The sequence below is a fragment of the Drosophila virilis genome, unplaced genomic scaffold (genome assembly GCF_030788295.1).
Source record: "Drosophila virilis strain 15010-1051.87 unplaced genomic scaffold, Dvir_AGI_RSII-ME tig00001170, whole genome shotgun sequence".
Taxonomy (NCBI): domain Eukaryota; kingdom Metazoa; phylum Arthropoda; class Insecta; order Diptera; family Drosophilidae; genus Drosophila; species Drosophila virilis.
Genome location: NW_027212828.1, coordinates 1,372,908 through 1,395,880, shown reverse-complemented (window position 1 = coordinate 1,395,880; position 22,973 = coordinate 1,372,908). Strand labels below are relative to the sequence as shown.

General features: G+C 36.5%; 1 protein-coding gene across 12 annotated transcripts in view; it reads left to right on the top strand.

Annotated features, from left to right (window-relative positions):
• The window catches only part of nAChRalpha4 (nicotinic acetylcholine receptor alpha4), a 366,112-nt gene that overhangs the window by 218,197 nt on the left and 124,942 nt on the right, over positions 1-22,973 (top strand). For all 12 annotated transcript variants that reach the window (XR_011417140.1, XM_070210823.1, XM_070210818.1 and 9 more), the window contains one exon: positions 6,879-6,994. Coding sequence is in view for 11 of the 12 variants with exons in the window: in XM_070210818.1 (XP_070066919.1) it covers positions 6,879-6,994 (116 nt within the window). In the remaining variant the exon portion in view is untranslated. The remainder of the gene's footprint in view (positions 1-6,878; positions 6,995-22,973) is intronic.

The window sequence follows — 22,973 nt, the reverse complement described above, 5'->3', positions numbered from 1 at the left end:
ATCCAAATAACCAATTAAACGATAAGTTGAAAGCCGTCCATTTACGTGTCCTGAAAAAGTTGTTAATAATTTATGTATTTCATGTCCTTTTTTACTCTATTCCGCAAGCCGAAAAAGTAAGAGCATATTGGTTTTATGTAATATCCGTCCTGATTATGATTGGTGTAAACGTAATTTTTTCTAAGAACTAGAAGTATACGTACAATAGGCGAAGGGCAAGTTTAGGAAATTGTTGTCTTTTACATTTTAAAAGGTAAAGCCCCCTCTTCTAAGAGTGACCAAAACTATTACACACACCACTTACACAATATTTAATATACCTCAGGGAATTAAGTATATGTATGTGATTTGACGATTTATTATTTGAAGTAATTTTTTTTTAGTTTATTTTAATATTTTATACTTATGTTTGCCCTTTCCTAATATGTCCTTTTTTAATTAGTCTTGTAGACATCGAACTGCCAACCTCTCTTTTAAGCTTTGTTGAAAAGTATAGGTCTTCAATAGGGCTTAGATCCGGGCTTATCACCGGCTATTCCAAGAATAGTATTTTTCTTTCCGATAGAATGTGTTCAGTTTTGGGGCGTTGTCTTGCTGAAAGATTGAATCATTTCCGTAGAAATCACCTGCCACCTCAATTAGCTCAGCAATCAAGAGTTCTACTTATATAGTATGTCCGCAGTGTCAGCAAAAGAAAAACTAACCAGCATTACCAAAAGCCGCCCAAATCATCAGTGGTCTGCCACCATGATTCCGATTATGTTGAGTAGATTTCTTTAATCCACCGGTACTTATGGGCGTCTGGACCAACCTAATTGAACTTTTCTCGTCCGAAAAAATACACTTTGGAACTTATGGTTCAAAAATGTATATTTTTCGGGGAAAGCCAAACGGCTTTGTGACGTTTCACTAAGTACAGGCTTGGGTACGGGCTGGGAAGCAAATAAAACGATATTTTGGTTTCCACTTAATGAACACTTCTTCTAGATATGTTAAGATATAAATATCAAGACATTCCCGACTGCAGGTGGAAAGTACATATATATTTTCGCAGTTGTATCCTACTGTTCAAAATGTTTTTATTATTGAATTAGATCTCCATGTAGCTATATTAATCTTGTTAACATGAAATTTTGCACAAATATACAGTTACACAAACATATAATAATATAATATAATATAATTATATTATGAGTTTTGACCCCTTTTTACCTGCAGCAGCCGGTTAGGCCGAAAGGGTCGACTTTTGGAAAGCACCTGCCCCTGCATATTTAGGTCAAGTGACTGACCACTTAAACGATTTTTAGACCAACGGAAATTAGTTTAAAAATTATTATCTTTAAATATACCAAATACAAAAATGGATCGATTATATATTTATAATATTCATAACTTTTTTCCCTGATCGTATTAAGCCTTCTCATTCAACTTATTAGTTTTTTCTTTTGCGCCCATGTTCTGCCCATTCACACACTTTTGTGTGCGTGTATTTGGCGCCCAAAATACAGAAAACACAAAAATTTTAAATATTGGCAGCCAGGCAACCAACAGGTACACAAGCGCACAAATTGTTCTAATCATATACAAAATATGCAAGTATACGTGAATAGCGGGTATAGCCCGGCCTTGCCCGTGGTACTTATGTTATAAAATCAATGTTCTCGAATAGCATTGAAAATGATTTTTAAACTGAGCGGACAGTAAAGAAACTACTATCATACAAACGTTTTCCGCCATTTTACCACTGTTTCGAGTAGAATTTCCCAAATCGCTGAAACACGTATTCATTATATTCTTATATAGAGCTTTGAAAATAAGTTTGATGCAAATCGGACGCAGCTGAAAATTCTCAAAAAATTACTTTGAAATGCACTTTCCACCGAAGGAGCATAGATTTTGCAAAAATGTGAAACACGTCTTAAATGATTTTTTATGTCGATCCATGCAAATGAATTTGAAGGCAAAAGGCCACCCACCAAATCTTTGACTCCCATTTCCACCAAGGAGGAATGGATTTTTGAAAAGTGTGAGACACCTCTCTAATGAATTTTAGCAATGATCTTTGGAAATAAGTTTGGGGCCGATCCGATCGTTAACAGAAAAGTTTCATACAAACGTTTTTCGCTAATTAACCACTGTTGTGGGTGGAATTTTCCAAATTGCTGAAACACGTATTCATTTCTTATCTAGAGCTATAAAAACTTCGCCAAAAAAATCTTTGAATCGCATTTCTACCGAAGATTTCGCGAAAAATGTGGAACACGTCTCAACTGATTTTCATATCGAGCTTTGAAAATGAATTTGAGCGTGAAACGTTACCCAGCAAATCTTTGACCCCCATTTCCACCAAGTAGGAATACATTTTTGGAAAAGTGTTAAACATCCCTCAAATGAATTTGAACAAAAAACTTTGAAATTGAGTTTGAGGCCAATCGGATGGTAAACAAAAAAGTTTTATAGAAACGTTTTTCGCGATTTTTCCATACTTGCGGGTGGAATTTCCCGAAACCCCGTCTTAACGTGCACCTTCATCACATAAAGTTATTACAGTGAAAATTTCAGCTTCCTAGCTCTTACGGTTTGGTCTGTGCGTTGACCACCAATCAGTCAGTCAGTCAGGACAAACAGTTTTATATATAGAGATACACACATGGCAACGTTACCCTTTCCAACGATAACGAGCTAAAATACAAGAATTTCGCAACGACGTGGCAAACCCTTTCATTATTTCATATTACTTGTCCTTCAAAAGGAAAGAAAGCCACCAAATTTTGTGAAACATTGATTTTGTAGCAGTTTTGCTGGTGCGGACAAATACACACATAGATAGTACAACGTAAATACACAAATTGTGTGGACATATACACACATAGATAGTACAACGGTAAATACACAAATTGAAAGAGCACTGGGAGTAAGCCAAAGCAATTTCCTGTAGTGCGAGGGAAAAAACAGGGATGCTGAACAAAAAGAAGGGCGACTTTGGACCAGCCGCACAAAAAACATGAGGACGAGTGTTGTCCACTCTATATATTGCTTGGATAGAGATACGACACAATCGCAATTGCCATTCCTTTTGTATGCATACATGTGTATGAATGTATGTATGTATGTTCATGTATACAGAGAATCTTGCGCTTGAAATCCCAAAACTTCAAATCTTGTCAAATTTGCATCGAACAGCCAGGCACACAAACGCATTAAAACTTCCATCCATATAGAAAAGTGTTTAAGTGTGTGGGCTTGGCCGGCGCAAACAGTTTTCATGCACACATGTCAACGTTCAGTACCCTTACCCTCAACAAGCATGGAAAATAGCAGTTTTGCACGTGAGCAGGCCAAACCTTTAAATAATTTTATACAGCTGTCGCAAAAATTAAACATTTTTAATTTTTGTGTGTTCTTAGATTTCATCGACATGCCGACGATTAATTACTTTTGCGGGAATACGACTTAGTTTCTTGTATTTTAAGCAAAGTAGGTTCCTACACTAAACAAAACAAGTAAGAGTTTCTAGTCGGGAGCTCCCGACTAGGGGATACCCTGAACCCTCTTCCTTCAACATCAAATGCATATATATATTTTATTTTAGAAGCTGTATGTCAAGTTTGGTGACTCTAGCTCTTATTATTAACCAAAATTGCCAAAAAAACAGGATATCGATATCGATTCTTATCGATGGCTTGGAAACGGAGTAAGTTATCGATTATCGGAAATAAACTCGATCTGCGCGGGAACTAGGAGCACCTACATCTAAAATTTCTCTAGCTCTTATAGGTTCTGAGATCCTTGCGTTCATACATACGGACGGACGGACAGAAAGACGGACATGGCTAGATCGACTCGGCTATTGATGCTGATCAAGAATATATATACTTTATGGGGTCGGAGATGCTTCCTTCTGCCTGTTACATACATTTGGATTTCGCACAAATACAATAACCCTTATACCCATTTTTAATGGGTTCAGGGTATGAAAATTAAAGTATAAATTATAAATATTTCATTAGCGTCATTTAACTTTTTATTAAATAAAAAAAAAATCGGATTCTTTTAATTATGCCTGACTGCACGAAGAAATGTATGATAGAGCACGTGTATGCCTTTTGCTATCACAGGCACAAAAGGCATACAATGGAAGAAAAACCCTCTGACTCGCGACAAGCGCCGTGATCTACTTGTACGCACATTCACACAGCACAAACATATGTATGTTTGTAGATCTCGGGGTTTTGTGGGAATAACAAACTGGTCGCAGGCATATATGGGGCTCACTCGTCGCATTTTATCGTGTTTTATTGTATCGTTAATGGTATAAGCGTACTTATTTCAATTAGTACTGTGGGTCTAAAAACTTGTTTTTAAAACAATTTCTTGACACCATTATAAATAGATACCTTTAAGCAATGGGCCTCAATATGTATTTATTTTTAAATAGTTCTAAGAGAAATAGTTTATCTATATATATTATATATATATATATATATATATATTGCACAATAATTTGGAAAATATGAACATTTCGCTTTCTCAAAACAATTTTTTGACATACTGTATATAACCACAGGATTTATTTAATAACTTCTGTGTTTCATAACAGATATTGATGAAATTTTCAGCAGTAGATCACATCATCATAGAGAATACTCATGTATTCTAAACAAGTAAATGGCTATAGTCGGGATTTCCGACTAGGGGATACCCTGAACCTTCTCCTACTAACACCAAATTTGTTGGGGATAATTCCGCTATAATCTTAAAGATATATCTTATTATTTTTTAGGTGCGCCTAGGCTTTGTGATCTATTGCATGCAACGCGATAATTATTGGTGTTTCTTAAGAACTGTATTTAACCTCCTGTGAATCATAATGGCCTATATACATTGTCGGTTTTTTTTTAGTTTTTTTTTTTGTAACTTAAGTTTATAATTTTATTTCAATCAAATAATACAAAGCAACGTATTTTTAAAAGAAAAAATGTAAAAAGAAGAATAAAAAACGGTACGAAAATGAACAGATGATAACATAAAAGAGACTAAGATCAAAACTACATGAACATGAAAGACTGCATGCCGTGATTGAAAATATTTATTTCAAGTTAATTAAATGAATTAAACATGAAAAGTAAATATATCCTCAGCATACCCATTATTTTTTATACAAATTTGGTTAACTGTAACGGAATGCATTTGTGTTTGTTTTTGAAACTAGTTAAATTGGCATAAGTTGCATCGACTAATGCATTGTCGTTTTAAAATGGTTAAGTTAAGATGGATGATAAAATTAAACTTAAATGTAATAATTTTAAGCTAAAATTTAGTTAACAAATTTTCATGTAACTTTGGATTATTCTCACGATATTCGAATAGTAGCTTATTTAAATAGATAAAATACATTTTCACCCACATTTTAAAATTAAATAGAAGAATATCATATTCATACATACTACATAAACCCCACGTCATAAATATTTTGACATGCCTGTCACTTTTTTCTAATTATTTTCGATCTATTCAACAAAAAAATAAAAAGAAGTGTAGTATATTAAGGTGTTATAAAAAGTATATACCTTTTTATAAAACGAGCTGTCAACATTTCCAATGTATTTGGTTTATTCTTTTTAATTAAAATTTAAAAATCGAGAATTTTTTTGGCATTACTATTTACTTAATTTACTTTGTTTTGCATTTTAAAAAGACTCAATATTAGTTATTCGCTATTATATTAAAATCTGAGCTTTCAGACTTTCGGTCTTGAGATTTCACCTTGGCCTCTGATAGAATGGTTGTGAAAAACTTGCTCTTTTGACAAGTATTATTATTTAGTTGCAAAACAAATGTTTCTCCAATAATTATACCGGCAGAGGGAAATGTGAGATCATTTGAATTCTTTAACTATTGATGTTGGTTAATGCGAAAGTCGATGGGATAGGATCACAGAACAGAACACTTTCCACCTTAGAGATACATTTTAAAAACCGAGTACATATTTATTTACGGATTTCTTTATCATTAATTAAACAAAACCCATATTTTGATTATTGTTAGACAAAATGATCAAGAACGCTTGTTTTACAAAATAATATATATGTCCTCATTGATTAAACATTTACGAACTTCTAATTCGATTTCCTCATAAAAAGTCAGTAAATCCAATAACCCAAATATAATTTTTTTTATCTTTTTAAAATATTTACACGATTAACAGGACCTGTCCTGTGTAATCTAAAGTTTTCTACCCGATCGAAGTAAATTGAGTTCTTTTTATATTTTTTAATTTAATTATTTGGCGAAGGAAATAATATTCCTTGAGGATATTTAAAAAAAATCTATTTAATTTCTGTTACAGTATTCGTATTATTTGTTTGCCTAATTAATAAGTTTTACCTTTAATATAATAATATCGAAATCAGCCGCAGTAGTAACGCACCGACCTTGGCTAAAACCGATAAAATGATACACTACCGTAAATTCAAAATTGGTATGTCACAACTTTTTAATTTGCTTGACTCAAAAAGAGAATGCATAATGATTTCAACAAAACCATTTTCATACTTATTTCAAGTGTAGGTATTAAAAGAAAATTCAGTTCCATTATATGAAGCTGATACATTAGTGAAAAGTGCACAGCGCAATATGTCAAAATCATTATGCCGAAGAGAGTAGTACACAAGCCCTTGATAATTTTAATCTACTAAAAAGCATGCAAAACCAGTACCGATTTTAATAAGTACTTATAATATGCGTTCATAAATAGCTGGTACTCTCCATTATCAAAGGACTGTGCACTGCTGATCTGCATATATAATATGTATAAATGTATTTATTATTTATTTATTTTTTTTAACTTCAAATAAATAAAGTCTTTTGTTCTGTAGGTTGACTTAAGGCACATGGACGAGCAACAAGGTAGCAATATTGTAGACGTTGGTGTAGACTTATCGGAGTTTTACATGTCTGTGGAATGGGACATTCTGGAGGTCCCAGCTGTACGGTAAGTTATAAGACATCCTAATCATAAGTATGTGTGTACTATTTGTGTAATCCAACATTTTGATAAAACAAAATAAACACGGTCTTAAAGTTGATAAGGTCCTAGGCATTAACAATAATTTCTGCTATTTACTTACCTTTTTTATTTATTATTAATTTTTTTTTTTATTTAAAATGGCTTCTAAAATGAATTTATCTTTACCTCTTAGGGTTAAATCTTTTTTTTTTTATTTCAGGTAATTTTGTATAATTTTAAAACTTTATAATTTAAATTTGAAAGTATGAATAAATTTAAAAAACATGTCTATATCGTTCCTCTCACTCTATATATAAAACTGGCTGATTGGTGATCAACGCACAGCCCAACCCGTAAGAGCTAGGAAATTTCCACTGTAGTTCCTTATGGGATGAAGGTGAACGTTAATAGCCTCTGTCCACTGGTTAAAGAAATGTCACATTTTCAAATTTCACATACTGGTGTTCCACCGGTTGTCGGTAACATGTGAGTGGCAAGAGTACCGCTTTTTTAACTAAACAGCTCAGTTTCTTCAATTTACATAAGCGCCGTAAAGTTTTCTTAAAAAAATCAAAAACTGCGCTCTCGAGGTAAGGGCTTATTTTACCCTGAATCCAACACAAATGAGTATAAGGCTATATTGTATTTGTGTAAAATCCAAGTGTATGCAACAGGCAGAAGGAAGCATCTCCAACCCCATAAGGTATATATATTCGTGATCAGCACCAATAGCCAGGTCGATCTAGCCATGTCCGTCTGTCTGTCTGTCCGCCGTATGAACGCAAGGATCTCAGAAGCTGTAAGAGCTAGGGACTTGAAATTTTAGATGTAGGTGCTTCTAGTGCCTGCGTAGATCGAGTTTATTTCCGATAATCGATAACTTATTCCGTTCCCAAGCAATTGATAAAAATCGATATCGACATGGTTTTTGAGCAAATTTGGTAAATAATAAGAGCTAGAGTCACCCAAAGTATAAATATAGCTTCTAAAGTAGAAAATATATATGCATTTGATGTTGGAAGAAGAGGGTTCAGGGTATCCCCTAATAAGAACTCAAATGCTTGTGAAAATCATTGAATGGCCGTCCCTACATATACATAAACTAATCTAGAAGCAACATGTCAAGTTTGATTCAAGCTCTTATTATTTAGCGAAACTGTTTAAAAAACAAGATTTTGACATCGAATTTTATCGATTACTTTTAAATTACTTTATCTAGTATCGTACTGCGCTGCCACTGGAAGGACCTACATACCAAATTGCAAGTCGTTAGGTCTTATAGATTCTAAGATCCTTGCGTTTATACATACGAACGGACGGACGGACAGCCAGATTGACACGGCTATTCATGGTGATCAAAATTTTAAAGATTTTATGGAGTCGGAGATGCTTCCTTTTATCCATTTTCAATGGCTTCATGGTCTAAAAAGAACAAGAACAGAAATAAGTATCATATAACAAACCTTAAATTTTCAACACATAACTAATTTTTTTGTTTCTTTTTAGTTTTTTCCCCCATTTTCAATACATTGAATATGAAACACGTAAAAGGTTCTATTCGGGAGCTCCCGACTAGGGAATATCCTGAACCCTCTTATTCCGACACCAAATTCAGTTCGCGCTACACGCTTTCAATCTCGCAACTGACTACGTTACTTGCTGCCGACTCTACTCAGCAGTCACTCCAGCAAAAAACAAGTAAGAAGTTCTAGTCGGGAGTACCTGATTAAAGAACACCCTGAACCCTCTTATTCCAATATCCAATAATAAAGTATTATTGAGAAAAAACGAATTAAAATAGCAGCACAGAAAAAATCTCAATTGCAATGCTCTTGGTATATGTAATTCGATGCAGACGCGCATTGTACACACAATGTGTGTATATGTATAAAGAAATTATTGGATTTTGACCCCATCCAAATGCGCAGTAAAACATAACTTTGTGTTTTTCTTAAATATCTGAACGAAATTTTCTACAGTTTATACCCTAGAATATTTGTGTATACTTAAAAAATCAATTGCATTAAAATTGTAGCTTTAATTGATGGGCTACACGGAGAGGTGGGGAAAGGTATAAAATGAAAACTTTAAATATATAATATTATAGAAGCAACATATCATGTTTGGTGACTCTAGCCTATATTAATTACCCAATTTTCTCAAAAAACAGATTGTAAATATCAATTTAATCGATGCTTTTAAAAGGAGTAAGTTATCGATGATCGGAAAGAAACTCAATCTGCGCAAGCACTAGGAGGATCTACAGCTAAGATTTCTCTAGCTCTTATACTATGTATTTGTAATGTATGAGTACCCTTTTTTCCGGGCTTAAAAATACTGATACTCAAAATCTGTTTTCCCATTTCTTTCAATCGCAAAATAAAGTAAGGCGTAGGGCTATGTAGGCAAAACAGCTGAAGGGACCTCGCAACTGATAAGAACAGCATCTTACTTATATTACTTTCTCTACGAAGAAACCGCTTAACTGCTTTTGCGTCGTGCATTTGATAAATATCGACCCAGTGCATTACTCAAAATTACAGTTAGTCAACTGTCGCTTCGCTGTAATCAGAACGTACCAACTCGGGTTCGCTTGCCTTTGTAACTCTTTGTAAACTCTTAAACTTAAATAATATACCAATTCGTTTCTGCCTGCTTCTCTTAATATACTACAAATATACAATCCAATTGAAATAAGGAATAGAATCATATTAATGTTTTCTAGTATGAAAGCTATTGAAGAAACTTGATCGCGCAACATTTTGGTAACTTCTACATGATTTTTAACTTGAAACTTGATCGCGCAACATTTTGGTGACCTCTACATGATTTTCTATTTTGTTGCTTTATTATTGCTTTACATTCACCATTGTTGAGTACTCAGCTGGTTTTGCTTTTAATTGAAGAATGTTTGCAAACTTTTTGAAATGCCCTAACTGGTTCGACATTTAGTGCAATTGATGATTGTGGTCTTAGTGTTAAGCTGAAGCAAATCAGCGACTTAAGGCCCCATTTGAAAATTCTCATACCAGTCTGAAAGAAGTAGACTTTGATGAAATTGGAAGCCAATTGCGTGAAGACTTAGACGAGTTAGCAGTTTCTATAAAAATTTCAGTTCAGAACAAAATCGATTAACGCGCTTTTATTTGGCCCTCCTTAAAATTTAGCGATCAAACTGTGCTGCCCAAGCAGACAATTATGGTTATCGTAAGCATTACCCTCAGTGGTGAGTTGCATATGTTTTTAGCAACTGTTTTTAAAACTGTTGCCAAGAACTAAAGTCAATTTTGACTTTTCACAACAATACGTTACTATTTCGTTTTATTTATCGAACTTACATCAGTTACAAGGTTATTTGCCTGTGGCTCCGAAAAAATTTTTCGCTTCGCCTTGATCAACAATGAAAAAGTGTGTAATAGAAAGAGAGAATATGCAACTTACAGCGGCTGCGACAAGTGCAAATGAGGCCACACTGGCCTTGCAAAATCCATGTATTTAAACATCAACTCAATCGGAAAGTACCATTCCATACCATGCGAAAACTGCTATGGAGCTCCCTCCAGGTCCTATCACGTGCAATCGGCAAGCTTTTATCCCAAGATAATGTTTGTCCTTACAAAGCTGTTCCTTATGACTGGTCCCAAGGGTTCAGGCAGATAATAAAACCGGGCAACAATACGCAGAACAAAGCGCCTGCCGGGTTTGACAGTAGAATTTAGAACAGAAAATGAAAATAGCAACGGATCGACCGCTGGACCCCATACAAAACCGAGACCCTTGGCGACATCGTTTCAATTTAACTTCAAGCATGGTTCTCTATTTTCATAAGCTATTCCATTAAGGACTTATTTGTGACTGGAACACCACTTTCAAAGCTTGAAGTTTCCACGGGACAATATCTCTGCCGTCTGACGAATTTTTTCTCTGGCTTTGGCAACTAAGATTGTTCCAGATATGAAATCGTCAACGTAAAACTCCTTCTTTTTGGCAACCGATCCAATTAAAAAGGCATTACGCTCATCAAAGGACAACTGGTGCATTGCGCGCATGCACTGTAATGATGCTGATTTAGTCTCGTATATATATCCAGCTTAAAGATTTCGATGTCCGCTTGAGGCCAGTGCCTTCACAGGATGCACTGGAAGTAACTATCAGGCAAAGTCACTTGGATACAGCAATATTTATTTTAATTATCAGCTGTCAGTGCAATATCCTGTGCGGAAGTGAATCAGAATGTGAAATAACATTGAATGATTGGTCCCACCATCAATACATCATTAACAGAATGTCCAGAATCAGTCGTTGGTGCTGTCTTCCTTCAAGACGTGGGAGGAGTATTTACATCAGCCACTCAACTCTGGACTAACTCGCGACATATGACTCAGATCCAGAAATTATTTGATGAATGCCGGGTTGACGATAAGCCTAGATTTTAGACTCTCCGAGCAGCTCTGCACTCTGCTACAAAGGCATTACCACTAAATACTCGCTGGGCCTTTACCACAAGCTCTTCCAAGCTCTCAACTACCCAGGCTTGAGAGCTTGGAAGAGCTTGTGGTAAAGGCCCAGCGAGTATTTAGTGGTAATGCCTTTGTAGCAGAGTGCAGAGCTGCTCGGAGAGTCTAAAATCTAGGCTTATCGTCAACCCGGCAAGGCCAAGTGACCACCATCGCTATCTGAAGTGATGACCAAAAACGAGGTACTGAGCAGTCTCACAAGAAGAGGTAATCCTGGCAAAATCACAATTTGCCCAACAGACAAAAGCTCGTAGAAGAGGCTCGCTCCAATCAGAAGATCGACCCGCTGTGGTTTGTTGAACGCAAGATCAGCCAACCGTATGTTCAAGAGGATTTTCCAATCCTAAGTATGGATGCTGAAGCTTGGCTGACTGTCGGTGATTGTTGGAGCCACAAGAGCTACATGTGTAGATCCCATGACCAGATGCAACACAAAAACTGCACCCGTTTTGGTTATTCTTGGCATTTGTTTTGCTGTGGTTGTCAATGCCTGCGCCCTCCTCCCATTTGGTCTGAGTCTGGGTGTGCAACCTTTGAAGCAGCGTTTGCACTATTATGCATCCTGAAATTTGCTTCAAACTGTCCAAAGTCTGTAACGCCTGCGTATATGAATTGATTGTGTCCGAGAACTCACACAGTCTTGAAGCCGACTCCGAATCTACCCTCTTGAACCCAACAATCTTTTACAATACAGTTGGCTCGCTCGAACAATGCGAGCATAGGTCACTTGCGATTACTTTTCTGCGAATGTCTCCCTGGTTGTTAAAATAAAGAACACCTTAAACAATGTCCGCTAACTTGAATTACATTGCTTAGGGATGTAAAAGTAATTAATATGGGAGCTTGTATTAAGTCTTGATGATTAAGTCTTGGTTGTGCGACGACTGATTAAATTCATCTACTTTTTTAAAACTCAGAGAGTATTACTTGTATAATTGACAAGTAAGAGGCTCTAGTCGGGAGCTTCCAACTAGGGGAAAGACTGATTGTTGCCGACTTGCAAGGCTTATGGACCAAATGGCCATTTATCCTGATCATCAATTTTGGTACAGGGGTGGGCGTCACACAGAGTGATGCACCATATTTTGAAGGCTTACGACGACAAAGACTATTGTTATGGAGTCTTTGTAGACATTATGCAGGCTTCCGACAGAGCCTTGATGGATGGATTGCTATAGAAAATCAACACTCCCAAACTTGCGCCGAATGACCGGTGCCGACTGAAATTATAAATTTGACTACTCTTACTCTTCTACTCTACTTAAGATTCAGTTCTGTTCACATATTCAATAAGCGCACTGCTTCTGAAATGCATTACTCCGTCTTTGCCGCATTAAATATCATATAATTTTTTTTTTTTTCGCCGCGATCAATAAAGTGGGAGGGGGCTTCAAGCCACTAACTTATAATTATACCCAAAATTAATTGGTGCGTAATATCAATTGGTTTATTTGCTTGATGTATAGCTGTTTGTTGATGTCTATGTTAGACAAAGTCGCAGCCAGCGACAATGTACAACCGCAGAAGATTCTTGAAGAAACCACGGTGAAAATAGGGAAACGATACCAGAAAGCTTTATTATGAAACCGCGATATTGTTAAGTTGCCACGAAGCTACCAAGCGCGATTCTGAGTTCAAACGAGACTATTTGATATCTATGAACGATTGTGTTTATAAAAGGTCGCTTTAGCAGCAAACTCCAAATAAGCCCGTTAAAATAAGACTGGTATCAGACTAAGGAGCCGCAGCACTACAAGTCACTGCCGGGTATATTCTTTCATTTTCTTTCTGCTCTTTCGGAAAGATGTGGATCCGGCTGCAGGATCGATGCGCACAATTCCTGTGGCGAAACGGCGATAATCGCCGGGAGCCCGACGCTTATGGGATAAATGTAATGACGTTTTTAGCAACATGAATGAATGAGATCGCCCACGCCTTTAATAAATGCCGTCAGGATATCAACAACTCGGTCAATTTCGAAGCTTACTTTGACCCAATACCTGTCCGGGCAATACAACTGCATGTTTCTGTCGACGCTAGCCACCAAGGGTCGCTAGGGTCAGCAAAAGCTACGTGTAAAATTGCTTCATGTTCCAAGACGAAATGCGCCCCAACGAAAGCTATGTCAATTCCACGACTAAGGTACTAGGCTGATGGACACTGTCAAAAAAGAGCACAGTGTGGCGACCAGCGACACTGTACTATGGACAGATTCCAAAACCGTGATGCGTTCGATAGGCAGCACCCATAATCGATAAAGGTAGGAAATCGAGTGGAGGAATTTGGAGTCAACAATGGTATTCTAATGGAAAGGTTTTGCTACCGCCGAAAATGCAGCAGTCGATGCAATGATATGGCAAGCCACGTAGATGTAAGTCAACGGTCACGATTGTTAGATAGACCCACATCTCTGCAGCTCAAATCTTATTTTAGAGATTCTCCAGCTACAATCGACTGGTAAAGACGACGGCTTGGATCAGTACTGGGTTTTTGGTACTGAAGCTGCGTCGAGCGTTGATTAGAGTAATTTCTGAGTGTAGCGTGTGCAAGCTACATAGAGCACTGCCAGCGCCACATATTCTGGGTGTCCTTTGTCTGAACACAGACTGGAGGCCAATGAATAGCCATTGAAGTTTACAGGCCGTTTTTTGTTTACGGGATTCCTTTGGGCCGCTACTCGTGACGAACGGACTTAGACCTGAAAATCAATTCGAGCCGGAAAAGATTCAGGGTGTGCTATTAAATGGATCTTTAACTGTTAAGCGAACCCAGCTGAAGGGGGAGCCTTGTGAAGGATGGACGTACAGAGAGTGCTACGTCACAAAGTAAAAGAGGTTCATAATAGAAGCCATGTATGTTATGAATTCTAGCCCACTTGCCGGTGCCTGACTAGGAAGCCCCTCTTAAACGGAACGATCTACTTAAGGAAAGGCAATCTGTCTTACACGCCCACTATCCACGAGCAGCCGGACGAGCGATGCGCCACAAGGACGCAGTGAAACGGAGCGTGTCTGTTACGAGACCGTTTCTGGTTACGGTGGGTCTTGGAGTACCTGCCTACACTTTTGCAATGCGTGTGATAATGCGTGTGTAATGATAGTGTGTGATAATGTGCGCGAGTCGAGCCGATACCCCTTGATGATGTGGTGCTTATATACGACTAGTGGAGGAGCTCTATGCTGAGCCAGATGAAGTGCCTCGACGCGCGAATGTGCACGCGGAGATAATGTGGAACGAATTATGCTATAGATTTTTTAATATTAGGTATATTTTACGAGTATGTATTGCCTCTGAATGTACGGGTACATTGTGCTTAGCTTGTTGCCATCATTACTTAAATATTAAGCTCATTACTGTCGTGATCAAGAAGGCCGTTGAAAGAAGGACTGCGAAAAGATTCTGAGGGAATACTTGCAAATGCAATACCTGTATGCGTGCAGATTTGTCTTTCGCACACATGACGCTCCAGACATTGGCCTGTGTGTTGCATGGTCAGAACAAACGCTAAATGTTTTGAACATACCAATTGTTGTCAATAAGATGTTACAATGTGCATGTACACTAATAAAACCATCCATTTTGAAAGAAGTAACACTATTCTATATAGTTATTTCGTGCCAAATTTTATGTAAATAAGACTTTTTGTTTTTGTTTTAAAGTACATGTAAGGGGATGGTTTTGTGAATTATTATATCATTTAATTTTAGAATTGTTAAAAAAATGTTATTTATTTTTTTATACCCTGAACCCATTAAAAATGGATAAAAAGGGTACAATGTATTAGGGCAAATGTATATAACAGACAGAAGGAAGCATCTCTGACTGCATAAAGTATATATATTCTTCATCAGCATCAATGGACGAGTCCACGTACCCATGTCCGCCCGTCTGTCTGTTCGTATGCATGAAAGCATGGATCGCAAAACCTCTAAGAGCCAGAGAAAGGAAAAAGCGTTTGTATGAAACTTTTTGTTTACCATCAGATCGGCCTCAAACTCCTTATAATAGATTTGTTCAAATTCTTTTTAGGGGTGTTTCACACTATTCTTACCCTAAACCAATCAGAAATGGATAAAAAGGGTGTTATGCTTTTTTGTAACAGGCAGACGGAAGCTTAAAGTATATATATTCTCGATTGGCATCAACAGCCGAAGCGATCTAGTCTGCTCAACTGACTTTTTGAGAATATACAAATAGTCTGTAGCATAATAAGATCCGCTGTTGGTTTTATCAAGAGCGGACAAGTAACTAAATATTGTTAAAGAAATCGTGTTGTTATATACATATTGGTAGCCCATGTGAAAGAGGCAGCTAGCGCAAAGTGTAAGGGTTTTTGTATTCATGTGCCCACAAACATTTACGCCCGTCTCCATTGAATTCTATCAACGGCATTGCAATTGCGATTGGTTTGTTTTTTTGTGCTGCGTTGGTTTTTTTTCATAAGAAATAAATTGTTAGTGTAGGTAGAGTAGAGGCGTTTGCAAGTGGTGCCAACGTTTACAGGTTCGACACCTAGTGAAGGAACAATTTTTGTTTTAACTGCAAAAGCAATCAATCAATAAATAAATATATAAATATAAATATTCTAAAGGATAATAGTGTTGTTGAAAATTTCATTAATATCAGTTAACAAACACAAAATTTATTAAATAAACGTGATTAGTTTGGCTTCGATTTTCGGGCAGCAAGCGCAAATTGTCGAATTTTAGTATAAAAGTACGCCCACACAAAAATTTTGCACGTCTTTATTAAATAAATCAACAGCATTGCCATTTTGATTGTATTGTAATCTGTGTTGTGTGTATGTGCTGTCATTTTAATTTGTTTTTTTTTAATACCCTTGCAGTGGGTATTATAATTTTGTCGTAAAAAGTGTAACGCATAGAAGGAGACATCTATTAGGCTGCCAACGCGTGTACATCACGGTCGGAGACTTACTGACTTACATTGCTTCCATTATTTAAAGGATTCGCTATCAGAGGAAGCTGCTAAAGAAGTAGAGCGCTTGATATTGATAGAATCGAATTACCCAGTAGCATGGAAAATGCTGGTGAATTTATATGACAATAAACGAGTATTGTTTTTACATTACATGGATGTTTTTGATCATCAATTAGCAGTTCAACATGGAGACGCCGAGTGTCTCAGGGGGTTTGTGCAGACCTGTCGCTCATGTGTGAATTCGTTGGAGAAAGCTGGAGTCGATATAAAGCAGCAATCTCAGCTTTTGGTATATTATATGATGAAAAACCAGCCTAAGCAATTTGGAGTAGATTGGGAACGCTCATTACCTCGAGTCCCAATATCGAAAAATGATTACGGCATCGTCAGGAAGTTGCGAGAAAACGCAGGTAATAGATAGCCGCAGGAATAAAAAGCTAGGCGTATATGGTTTTCGTGCAAGCCAAAGAAAGGCAAAAGCTTCATTTATTACTCGACAAGCAGATATATGCATAGTCTGTGGCAAGGAAGAGCACCCCATTGGAACTTGTAATGCATTCAAGGAAATGTGTGCGTCGGATCGTAAGGCAATTGTATGGAAACATCGGTTGTGTTTATGGAAACATCGGTTGTCTTTATTTAAAAAGCTTTTATAAATTGTGCAAAGTGTTTTCTGTTGTGCAGCGTAAGTCTGTTGATTATTGCATTTATAAAACGCGGCGTCAGTTCCGTGTTGTTGTTATTGTCTGTTTTTATACCCTTGCAGAGGGTATTATAATTTTGTTGTGAAATGTGTAACGCATAGAAGGAGACTTCTCCGACCCCGTAAAGTATATATATTCTTAATCAGCATCAACAGCCGAGTCGATATAGCCATGTCAGTCTGTCCGTCTGTCTGTTTCTATGCGAACTAGTCGCTCAGTTTTAAAGCTATCTTAATGAAACTTTGCAGAACTCCCTCTTTCTGTTGCACGCAGCACATATGTAAAATGGATCTGACCACTATATCATATAGCTGCCATAGGAACGATCGGTCGAAAATTAAGTTTTTGTATGAAAAAACATTTTGTTTATCAAGATATCTTGACCAAACTCGGCATTTATTAGTTTTACTTTACTCCTCATATATATTCAAAATCCTATTAAGATCGGACCACTATATCATATAGCTGCCAATGGAACGATCGGTCGAAAATTAAGTTTTTGTATGAAAAAACATTTTGTTTTTCAAGATATCTTGACCAAACTCGGCATTTATTAGTTTTACTAAGCTCCTCATATATATGCAAAATCCTATTAAGATCGGACCACTATATCATATAGCTGCCATAGGATCGATCGGTCGAAAATTAAGTTTTCGTATGAAAAAACATTTTGTTTTTCAAGATATCTTGACCAAACTCGGCATTTATTAGTTTTACTTTACTCCTCATATATATGAAAAATTTTATTATGATCGGACCACTATATCATATAGCTGCCATGGGAACGATCGGTTTAAAATTAAGTTTTTGTATGAAAAAATATTTTGGTTTTCAAGATGTCTTGACCAAACTCGGCATTTATTAGTTTTACTGAGCTCCTCATATATATGCAAAATCCTATTAAGATCGGACCACTATATCATATATCTGCCATACGATCGATCGATCGAAAATTAAGTTTTTGTATGAAAAAACATTAAGTTTTTCAAGATATCTTGACCAAGCTCGGCATTTATTAGTTTTACATTACTCCTCATATATGTGCAAAATTCTATAAAGATCGGACCACTATATCATATAGCTGTCATAGGAACGATCGGTCGAAAATTAAGTTGTATGAATAAACATTTTGTTTCGGCATTTACTATTTTCCTCGAGTTTCGAGTTGCTTGGCAAATACAAATTCGAGTCGCCAACCAATCGCCGGTTGGAGCCTCAACTTTTGCAATTGCCCTCTACGTCTGTTCAGACACCTAGGCCTTTCTTGTCCCTTCCAAGCAACTTGGATGTATCTCCAATGTTGTCTTTATCGCCTTTTCCAAGCGACTGTCCAATTACCCCTGTTTCTACCCCTGTAGTAGTCTCAGTAGAGGCCGTACCTGATCCCGTACCAGCTAATCAAACTGCCTCAGCCCCGTCAGCTCCTGCCCGCAAAGGTAGACCTGCGCGCAATCTTGCCCAGATTGTTAAAACAATCATTGTGCCTCTTTAGCTCCTCCAACTCCTGTAGTACCAACAGCCCCATTAGCGCCTATTTTAACGGTAGTGGCCCCTCGTAGACAAGTTTTTGTGTCTCGACTTTTGTCGGACACCACTTCTGAGTCATTGGCAGCCTATTATAATAGTTCCCTGATGAAAAGACGTCAGTCTTCCTTGATGGTTCTTTATTCAATGTTTTTTTGGAGTTAGAGCTGTCCACCGTGAAGCAGTGAGCAGCCGTTTTACATACAAGGTTTTTAGGCTTATTATATACAGCAAGAGAGTCAGAGAGAGTCATGCGCGCACATATGTATACACAGCGACGGTCAAGCGTGAGAACGCTGACTTAGCTATTTGGGCGGTCGTTGTTATCAAGTGCGGATCATATTTCGTCTGCACTTATCTATGTTATATATATCTATGTTATATATATCTATCTGTATATATATCTATGTTTATTACTTTTTTATCATATAATTCCTTATTATTTCTCTTATTTTCTTCTAACAAATTTCTAGCTCTTTTATATGCTATTTCTAATCTATATTTACTTTCCTTAGCATAATCATCTATACTATATAAAGGTTCTATGGTGTCTGTGCTATTAAAATGTTTTAATAAATTGTTTGATTTACCGAAAACAAGTTCATATGGACAATAGTCATGTGCCATAGATGAGGTTGTGTTGAAACAGTAAACGAAATATTGGATCCATACGTCCCAATCAGTTTTATCAACCGATATATATGAACGTATGTATTCATTAAAAGTTCTGTGACTTCTTTCGACTGTTCCAACTGTCTGGTGGTGGTGTGCAGTTGATATTATGTTATTTATTTGTAAATACTTGCACAAACCATTTATTATAGAATTTTTGTATTCTGTTCCCATGTCCGTAATGAACGTCTTCATTGGACCGTACTTTAGAATAAAATTCTCAAAAATCGCTTTGGCTACTGTGTAAGCACTTTTGTTTGGAATTGGAATCGCGACTAGATATTTAGTCAGATCACAAATTAATGTGACTGCGTATTCATTTCCATTTTCAGACTTGGGTAGTGGACCAATGGTGTCTACTATAACCCTGTCGAAAGCGTGTATTGGCGTATCAGTTATTGTTAAAGGAGTTTTTATTTTTCTTGTCACTTTTGATTTTTGGCATTTTGGACATTTTCGTATGTACTCAGTAATATCTCGAGTCATACCTTTTCAATAATAATGTCTTTTGACCTTGGCCAAGGTTTTTGAGATGCCTGTGTGACCTCCTTGTATTGGATCATCATGGAACATAGACAATAGAGCTTCTTTTTCTTTTATTGTTTCTATTTGGGTCACCGGGTTGAGTAGCGCTACTCTCAATGAAATTAATATTTTATGCCCATATTTTTGAAATTATCGATTGAAACGTGTTCAAAGATATTTTCCCACGGTGCCACTTTGAGTTGGCTGATTTTATTTATACCGGCTTGCGTTTCAAGCCTTTGGAAAAATTGACCTACATAAGTCAAGAGTTCCATTGGTATATGAATCGCTAACATCATATCTTGCAGTAATTTTCTTACCATGTTTGAAAAAACATAGCATATTTTTTACATGCAAGGTCACTACTTTACGTATTTCGTCATTGTTAATGACTTTATATACGTTGGGCTTTGAAGCTTTTTCTATAGATTGCCATGGCAATTATATTTTTCCTTTTCCTGCGCAGGAATTTTGTCTACTTTGATATCTTGTAGTGACTTTCTTTATTGATCCATTTATTTGTTGTAGCTGTTGAATGGTTATTCTTGATAACGCATCCGCTACAAAATTGTCTTTACCCTTCAGATATTCGACTGTAAAATTATACTCCTCTAGTTCAAGTCTCATACGCGTTAGCTTTGAGCTTGGATTTACCATTGAGAACAAGTATGTTAATGGTCTGTGATCTGTTTTGACATTGAAGTGTCTACCATAAATATATGGTCTGAAATAAGTTATTGCCCAATGAATTGCTGCCAATTCTTGTTCTGTTGTACTTTTATTACTTTCACCCTTAGTAAACGATCTTGATGCATAAGCGACTGGAAGTTGGAGTCCATTTTAGTTTTGAGTTAAAACTGCTCCACATGCTTGTTTACTTGCATCTGTTATTATGCAAAATTCTTTGCTGAAATCTGGGTATTGTAATAAACTCGGATTTATTAGTGCCGATTTGAGATGTTCGAAAGCATGCTGACAATCAGCTGTCCATTCGAATTCTACACCTTTTTTACATAATCTTGTTATGTGACGAGCATAGTCGGCAAAATTTTTGATAAAACGTCTATAGTAGTTGCAGAATGCAACGAATCGTCTGGCGCTGTCCGCATCATGTGGAACTGGGTAATTTTTAATGACGTCGTATTTTTTGTCGTCAGGCAAGATTCCTTTATCCGTGCATTTGTGTCCCAAAAATGTGACTTCATGCATGAAAAATGAACATTTTTCAGGATGTAATTTAAGATTGTATTTCCTACATTTCTCAGAAACATCAGTTAAGTTTTTAAGTATATTTGTTTCGGAACAACCAATGACTATTAAATCATCCATATAAAGGAAAGCTTGAGAAGGTTCTAATCCGGAAAATGCTATAGTCATCATTCTCTGGAAAGAATTTGGCGCTATTTTTAAACCGAATGGCAATCGCGTGAAGCGATACGAGCCATTGCTTGTTGAGAAAGACGTTATATCTCTTGAACTTTTTTCAGGTTCAATTTGATGAAATCCTGACATTAAATCAAGGCATGAAAAGTATTTTGCTCTTCCTAGTTGATCCAAAATGTCATCAATTCTAGGCAGCGGGAATTTATCCGAAAACAGCTTTTTATTAATTTGACGATAGTCAATTACTAATCGCCATTTTTTCTTATCAGAACCTGGAAGACATTTCTTCGGAACTAACAAAAGTGGGCTGTTATAAGGGGATACAGACGGTTCGACTATTTTATTGTCGATTAATTTTTGTACTTGTACTTGTATCTCATCTATTTGACTTTGAGGGTTTCTACAATTTTTTATGTAGACTGTTATTGGTAGTGATTGATTCGGTTTCGAGTCCGAATACGTCACTAGTCAATAGTCAATTCGTTTTTGAATTGTGGTGGAAAATTTTTAGCTAATTGAGATAAGACAGTTTTTTCTCTATTTTCTGGATTGTTTTGAACTATGTCGTAGTTCGAAATTGGTTCATATGACAAATTTTTAATATCTACTACTTGATTGGTACTGGTCGTATTCAGTAATCGGACAAATGCATTTTTGGTTGTTGCAACTGTGTTTGCAACATAAATGCCTGCTTTAATTTCCTGGTTTGGAATTAGTACACTATCTTCATCTGATGATAGGTGAATTTTTATGACTACTTGGGATCTTGCTGGTAGAACAATGGAATTATTACCAGAACTGTATGTTATTGGAACATAAATTGGGAAATTTAGATTATTTGGTCTCATTATGAGCCAATCTTCATTTGGTTTGAAATCTAACTGGCAATTGAATTTCTTAATGAAGGTAATGCCTATTATTCCATCACAAGGTATTGCGAAATGCAAATCTACTAAGTAAAAATGGTGTGGAATTATGTATTTACTTGTCTGTATCTCTATTGAAATCAGTCCTTTGGACTGTATTATGTCTTGGCCTATGCCTTGAATATTGATCTTCTTATTTATTTGGATATCATGAAAGATATCAGAATTTTCCTTTAACAGGGATATGTCTGCACCAGCATCTATTAAAAATACAAGTTTTTTATTTGTCTTCACATTGAAAAAGTTTACAAATATATTCAAACTAAGATTGATGGTATGAACCGCATAATTTCCTACTGCTGAATATCTGAGGGTTGTTGAGAGTTTCCCTGATTGTTCTGGGTTACTCTAACATTGTTATTATTTTGGTTGTTTCGGCCTCGATTGGAATTGTTGTTTCCATTTCCTCGGCCTCTACGGTTTTGATTACCGTAGTTATTATTTCCTCTGCTTTGGTAGTTACCATTGCCTCTACCACGATAGTTACCACGATTGTTACTACCGCGGTAGTTGTTATTCCCTCTTTTAGAGTACATCACTGTATTCACACTACCAGTAAGTCTTGTACTAGTACGGATGTATGCACTAACGGCAGCATCCATGGTAGTGAAAATACCAGACACCATAACGGTTTTAACACTTTCGTGACTAGTTTTACTAATCATTGTGTTAACGGCTTCTGTAGTGCTGAGCGTGTCAGCATTTTCAGATGGTATGCCTTGGTCAATATAAGCAGCTTCAAGAAGCTGTCGCAGATTTTCTAGTTCAGTTG